Raw genomic sequence first — 7,315 nt, forward strand, 5'->3', positions numbered from 1 at the left:
ATCTGGGGGAACGTTTGTTCACCAGAGCGCCCCAAGGGATGATGAGGTCAAATGGTTATAAACTACTGCAAGACCGTTTCAAGCTGGACATAAGGAAGAATTTCTTTACTGTCCGAGCCCCCAAGGTATGGAACAGCCTGTCATCAAAGGTGGTTCAAACACCTACATTTAACACCTTCAAGGGTAAGTCAGATGCTTATCTTGCTGGGACCCTATGACCCCAGCTGACTTCCTGCCCTTTGGGTGGGGGGCTGGAATCGATGTTCTTCTGAGGTTCCTTCCAGCCCTAATGTCTATGAAATCTATGGAATGGAGCCACATATAGTACACCCTTGCATCGGGGCAAGAAATGGGCATTCTCCGACTTTATTAAGATCAATTAAATAATTATCATTAAGGCATGGTGGGTGAGAAGGCGGGTGGTTAGCTAAGAAACAGGTAGGCGGGCCACAGGGAAATTGGCCCTGAGAAGGCCCCCTGTTACAGTTGGGTGGTTCTCTGCTGCTGTGCACATCCTGGGGGAGGCATGTGCCCCTCCCACCCCAAATTGTGCATGGGGCAAGAGTGGGCTTCCCGACATGGGGAGGGGCAGGGCTGGTCTAGTGGATGGGGGTGTGGTGGGTGGCGGCCGCACTGGGAGGGGTGGCTACAGGGTGGGCTATAACAACCCCCCCAAATCCCTATAGCCATCCCTCTGAGCGCCATCTGCTGGGTAAGTTTGCTGGACGTATGGTATTCTCCATAAAGTGTTATAGTTTGGTACAAATTAAGCATAAATACAAGCATGATGGAAATTTACTTTTCAGCTTAGGTAGATAACGTTGACATGAACAGATTTAGACAATAACATATGCATGAATATATGAACGTTGGTAAAACAATAAGTCCAGAGGTCTGGGATGCAGATGCCTCCTGCCCAATCCACAGAATTGGGCTGAGAGCAACCTCAGGTCTCAGTCTGGTATAATTGGGCTGTGAAGAATTTTATGTTCCATTCCTACTTCCCTGTGATGTCACTGCCTTGCTGTTCTGATGCTAAAGAAATTTTTCATGAGTTATAATCCACAACTGCTTTGCAGCAATTAAAAGCCATTGCTTCATGTCTTGCAAGGAGGGAGAACAGTTGTTCTCCCGCTTCTTTATGGCAGCCTTTCAGTTCTTTGAAAACTGCTATCTTGATCTGCCTTAACTGCTTTTTCTGCAAGCTAAACATGCCTAGTTCTTTCAACCTTTATTTGTATAGTTTGCCTTGCAACTGCTTTATCATTTTTGATGCTCACCTCTGGACCTTCTCCAGCTTTTTCATATCTTTTTTTAAAATGTGGAACCCAGAGTTCTACCTGAGGCCTAACCAACACTGAGTGGAGTGGTACTATCACTTCCTGGGCATGTCTACATGTCACTGTATGGTGCTGTATTGTGACGTAGCAATCAGATGAGTCTACACATGACTGGCAGCTACTTCACCATAGTGACACGCTTCCCCATTTTAGTGTACCACTATGGCGAAGTAGCAGTGAAAACTGTGTGTCGCATGCACGGTGCAGTACAGGCGGTTATTGTGCCGTGCTTTAGTACTTCCAAAAGGAAGTACTAAACATGGTGCAGTAACAGCATTGCCATAGGGCGATGTGTAGATGCACCCCCTGTGTCTTACATCTAACGCAGCTCAAATTTACTGTATTTCACGGTGTGTAGGTTGACATGGTGTATCGGTTGACCCCAATTTTGCAATGTGAAAAGTTAGGATTTTCATAAGCATGGTATATAAGTCAACCTACATTTTATTCAGGCCCAGGCAGTGCTGCTCGCAGGAGTTGGGGCTGTGCCAGCTGAGCACCAAGTCTGGCGCTACTTGCAGGGGCTGGGGCCAGGCTGGGGATGGTAATGGGGCTGAGCCTGGCCCCATCCCCTGTGAGCGGTGCTGCCTGGGCTGCAGCAGCTGAGCACCGAGCCTGGCCCCATCCTCTGCGAGCAGCGCCCGGCTTTCAAGGGATGTGGCCATGCCAGCCGAGTGCCCAGCCCAGCTCTGGGCGCTGCGACTGGCACTGCCAAGTGCTGAGCCCAGTCCTGCCAGCCAAGTGCCAAGCCCAGTATCACTTGTAAGGGACGGGGCTGGGCATTCCCACTCTCAGGGGATGGGGCATGCCAGCCAAGTGCTGAGCCTGCTTGCAGGGGACATTGATCCAGTGTATAAGTTGAGGTTGAATTTTAAGAGTTAAAAATTGGGCTTCAAACCTTGACTTGTACAACGTGCAATACAGTACATTTGTTTGGTTTTTTTTCTTTGTGACTAGATCACGTTACTGACTTAGTTTGAGTCTGTGACTACCCCCTTTCCTCCTGCACCTCTAAGTCTTTCTCAACAATGCTAGCACCCAACCATTTATTTCCCATTCTGTATTTTGTGCATTGGTTAATCTTCTTTAGATGTAGTAACTTGTCTGCACTGAACTTCTTTCTGTTGTCTATAGCACAGATCTCCAAACAATCAGATCTTTTTGCATTCTACTTCTCTCCTCCATTGCATCACAAAAGTTCTTCCTAGTTTTGTGTCATCTACAGACTTCACCAGGCATCCAAATAATTGATAAACATGTTAAACATCACTGGACCCAGGCCGAGGTGGATCTAGGATTTAGCAAAGGGGAATGTGGCACACTGCTCCTCAGGCCACAGGGACAGTGGGGGATGCTGGATGATAGGGCAGAAAGGGGGAATCTCTCCTCCACTGCCACTGTCCCTGTCTGACTAGGGCATGTGCAGAAGCCCCAGAACTGGCCTCTTACCTCATTGGACCTGATGGGCAGAGGGATGGCTGTGGGGATCAGCTGTGTATAGTGCCAGGCTTGGCTGGGGACAACAGTGGTCATGAGCAGACTTCTTGTTCCTGCACCTTCTCCTCTTTCATTCTGCCCATCATGTCCCCCACTGTCTGGGAAAAGATACTGAAAGGAGGAACCTGCACTATCCTGCCACTACTACAGACTCCAGGCAAGACTAGCAACTTACACAAGCAGCTTTCTGCACTCTGACTGGGTTGAGAAACAGTGGTTTCCTTCTGCAGTGTTTTCCTTGCTGCCTACCCAGGTCTAGGCAGTTAGTCACACAGTAGGCACTTGCAGCCTATGGGTCCCTAACTGCCTACTCCTTTGCAGCAAGCTCAGAATCAGCTGTCTTCACCTAGCTGGGGACATATCTGCTACAGTTGCTCCCTGTTACATAGTGTTATACAGTTTGAATAAACCTGCTGTTTGTATCTGTTTCCATTCTAGTTTTTGTCTCATTACAATATTGCTAGGTATTATGATTTTTGATGTTAACAAGGCCAGAAGTGCTATTGACTTCAATGGGACTGCCTGCCTGCTTGTGTAGCTCACAATCTGTGTTCCTTCAAATGCATGTTTTTCTTACTGTGTGTCTATGCTGTAATCCTAGGTGGCCAATTTGTAGGCTGAGTGTCACAAGTGGCATGGTCAGCATCTGTGTGTGCAGTGCAGCGAATCAGGGAGAGGGCAGGCAGCACAATGGCATATAGGGCAGGCAGCAGAAAGCAGAGCAGCCAATGGGACAGTGGAGGGAGATAGGAGTGATACTCAGCAAAGGCATGGGACTTATCTTGTGGTACACCTGCCAGAAAGGTTGGCATCCAATTGCTATAGTCCAGAAATGTGAACACATGTATTTGACCTAAGATAGCTTTAAACTAGTTTATTTGGGCACCAATAATAGTAGCCACTGAATAGCACAGGCTATTTGCGCTATTTGCCCAAGAATTTACCTTGCCAGTGAATTTACCCAGGCCTTGGGTGGCTTTTGCAGCTGGAAAACTGCAGCTGGGATAGTGGAATAGCATGCTTCTGCAGCCTCCACTATTATTAGATTCAGGTATGTCTGCCTGAGCTGCACTCGCACCTTTGGATTGTATAGTAGACTGGGGCTGTCCCGCTTTAAAGTGGCTGGGGGCTGCATGCAGCCTTAGTCATGGGCCCTGTGCTGCACACTGCAGGGGTCCCATGTTGTAGGGACTGCATACCATACGGGCTCCCCAAACCCCTGCCACATATAGGTCTCTTGCTGTCTGAGCAGTGTAAGCCCCCCACCTCAGAAGTCCCCTTCTGTTGCTGCCACTGGACTGGCTGAGCACTGGTTAATTTTTTGGGGGGTGAGTGCTTGAGCCCCAGAACACCCATGGAGTCAGTGCTTACGCCCCTGCCCCAAATGCTCCAGCTGCCCCTGCAGAAGCAGCAGTTGCAGTGGCTAGGCAGGGGCCCATGGACCACCAGCTGGACAGCCCTGTAGTAGACAACACCAGAGGTTTGCACAATTTCAGTGGTCCTGAAACTGATAAACATGGAATTTCTATTCTGGGGATGTATCTTTATCTCCTCAGTTTGCATCCAACTCTAAAAGATGAAAGCAAATAGAATTTTTTTTTTTTAACTGCTTTTTCCTTGCTGGCAATACTTTGAATGGAACAACATGTTGTTGTATCTTATAAATGGAATCCTTTAATATAACTATTTTATTGGCTCAGAATGACCAAGGATTATTAAATCCATTCATCCTGTGTGCTTTACTTTCAAAATTATAGTGTGTAGAGTTCTGGTTCAGGACAAATTTTTCTCTGAGGCTGATCTCAGTAACTCACTGTGTACTTTCTTCCTGATTCAGATTAAATTCATGATTAATCTCTCAGGTGTTGATAAAAGCCAAGCATTTAAAACGTACTTATGGGCTGATACTCTTCCAGATGGGTATTTCTATGGTCTTGGAACCTAGGTACGTTATAGTAAAACTATGACATTTTGCTTAGGGAAGCACACATCTTTTAGCAGATTAATAATAACACTATAAACCATTTAATCTGATTGTTCTGTGACCACAGAATAGATGTTTTGTGCAGAGGTAGATGAGGCTGCTCTAATTTACACTGGGGACATGAGAGACACACAGTGCACTTTCATTTAAGCAAAAACTAAGCTGGCTGAATTAAAGCCTGGGCTTCCCTTTAGGTTTTAATTTGACTAATTTAGGACAACCTAAAATACAACTTGCTTTCCTTGAGTTTCAGAGACTTGATTAGGCAGCACTAGACCGAATTTACATGCACAATGTAACAATATGTTTTTAAATCCTAATCCAGGCAAAGCCTCACTGCAAGGTAAAAATAAGCAACCAAGATAAAGGCATGTATGGACAGTTGCACACAGTTCTGTAATGGATACTGTTGCATGGCAAATTACTTTTACTGAGAACAGAAGTTAAGTCTACCAAGAGCACCCACCTAGTAAGCATGAGAAGGCTGGTGGTTAAGCCAAATAAGAATGAACATGCTTATTTTCTATTTATGCCCTGAGTCATTTTTACCACTTTGAAGCCTGGCTCTGTTGAGGGCACACCCCAGGAAGGTGGGGGAGTTCTGGTTCCCATGGTTATTACAAGTATGGGTGTGCATGCAGAAGAGGCATGGCACTTGCTGCCGCTGCTTCCTGTGGGAGACTATGCTTTCAGGACAAGTTTTCAAAAGAGCTCAGCATGTGCAATGCCTGTGTTCCCAGAAATCTGGGCACGTTGCAATGGCAGCTATTGGGTGCTGAATGCTTTTGAAAGGCTGTTCTTTGGAAGTCTGAATGAGAGAGAACTGGTGAGAATCTAGCCTAAAGGGATTGCTTAAAATTTGTCATGTGCTTAAGTCTTCTGATGAATTGATGTCTTAATTGATTCCTAGCTACTAATAAATAAGACCTGTAATAATGCAAACCCATGAATAAAAGAAACTGCATTTACTTACAGTAACACATCCTCATCTCCAGTATGGAGGCATGAAAAAGGGCAATAAAGCTGTCTTAACAAGGCAGATGGAAATACTGGGGTAGTGCCCTACTTGGTTTAGGAAGCCTCATCCCAAGTATGTGCAAGGAAGGGGCTGTGGTCAGAGCCCTCTTGTGCTCTGAAGAGGCTCTGATGACCTAATAGTCCTTTATTTAACACTTATATTACAGCAGTGAATAAGGCCAACCAGATCAGGGTGACATTACCCATCAGTGGGACATGTTTACATGTGTATTTGTGCGTGCCTAAACTTAATGCGCCTTTGCTTAAGGCGATTTAGGTGTACATCTACATGTGGATACAGTAATGCATGTTAAATCACATTAAATTTAGGCATGAATAGCTAAGTTGCATTAGCACATGCGCAGACATGCTAATGCACATTAACACAGTGTGCATCCATTGACACACACCACATTAATGCGCATTAGCGCATCTACATGTGCACTAATGCGATTTAGCTATTCATGCCTAAATTTGATACCTGCTTTATGCAGGTATCAAATTCAGGCTTAAACCACCAGGGAGTTTCATTAAGGGTGCACACTTGTAGATACGCACCCTAAATGTGCCTTAAAAATGGTGATTTTAGGCTAAGCCCACTTAAAAGAAGCACATGTAGCTATGCCTACTGCAAACTGAAGTAGCCACTGGGCTGCTCTAAATACAGCCAAGGCTCATGTTTACCTCTGGTCAGTTGCAGAAGGGACAGGCTGTCATGACTGCTTTTCTCTACTCTTGCCTCTGCTTGAATACTGCACCCAGCATGGCTGACAGCTGGACCTGGAGAGCTGAGCCAAGCCACCGCCCTTGCAACCTTTTGGAATAAACAGGCAGTTTTAGAAAATGTATTGCAAGCTCCTGGTCTGTTTGACATACATGGCACATTTAATGCTAGTTGTAAGTGGGTTTTTTTTGGGATTTTTTTTTGCCTGCATCCTTGGGTCCAGTACAAGCTGTGAATGAAGGTTGCTGTCTGAAGATGGACGAGAAGGGGGTTGTGGAGCAGAACAGAGCCTCTTAGAGCAGCAGTGGCTGGAGATAGAAATAGATATATCTATAAATGTGTGTGTGTGTGCGTATGTATGTGTAGGGGTGTGTGGATAAATGCATATATTTGTGTGTGTGTATATGTGCACGTGTGTGTACATACATGCCTACTTGTGTATACATGTATGGACAGTGTGCCTGTGTGTATGCATATGTATGCATAACAGGCGTGTGTATGCATGCATGTGTCTACACGTATTTGTATTCACGCATAGTTACGTGGGGGTGTGTATACACTCAGACGTGTATACGCGTGTGTGTATTTCTGTGTCTAAATGCGTATCCCGGGCTAGGTCTACATGTGTGCCAGAGACCAGGCCTGATTTCTGGGTCTGTCTGTGTGACAGGCTCGGTGCAGGCAGCTCTGGGAGACGCCCGTGGTCGCGGCCCCGGCGCAGGACAAGGATCACGTCTGGCCCTCTGGACGAGG

At 46.1% G+C, this 7,315-nt stretch overlaps 1 protein-coding gene across 1 annotated transcript in view; it reads left to right on the forward strand.

The window, feature by feature from the left end:
• Window positions 1–4,753: 4,753 nt before the first annotated feature.
• CD109 (CD109 molecule) overlaps window positions 4,754–7,315 on the forward strand; it is a 106,885-nt gene continuing 104,323 nt past the window's right edge. The window contains exon 1 of the mRNA XM_019538158.1: window positions 4,754–4,782. Within this exon, the coding sequence (XP_019393703.1) occupies window positions 4,754–4,782 (29 nt within the window). The remainder of the gene's footprint in view (window positions 4,783–7,315) is intronic.

This window comes from Crocodylus porosus, unplaced genomic scaffold, assembly GCF_001723895.1.
Source record: "Crocodylus porosus isolate Cpor-Errol unplaced genomic scaffold, CroPor_comp1, whole genome shotgun sequence".
Lineage (NCBI taxonomy): Eukaryota > Metazoa > Chordata > Crocodylia > Crocodylidae > Crocodylus > Crocodylus porosus.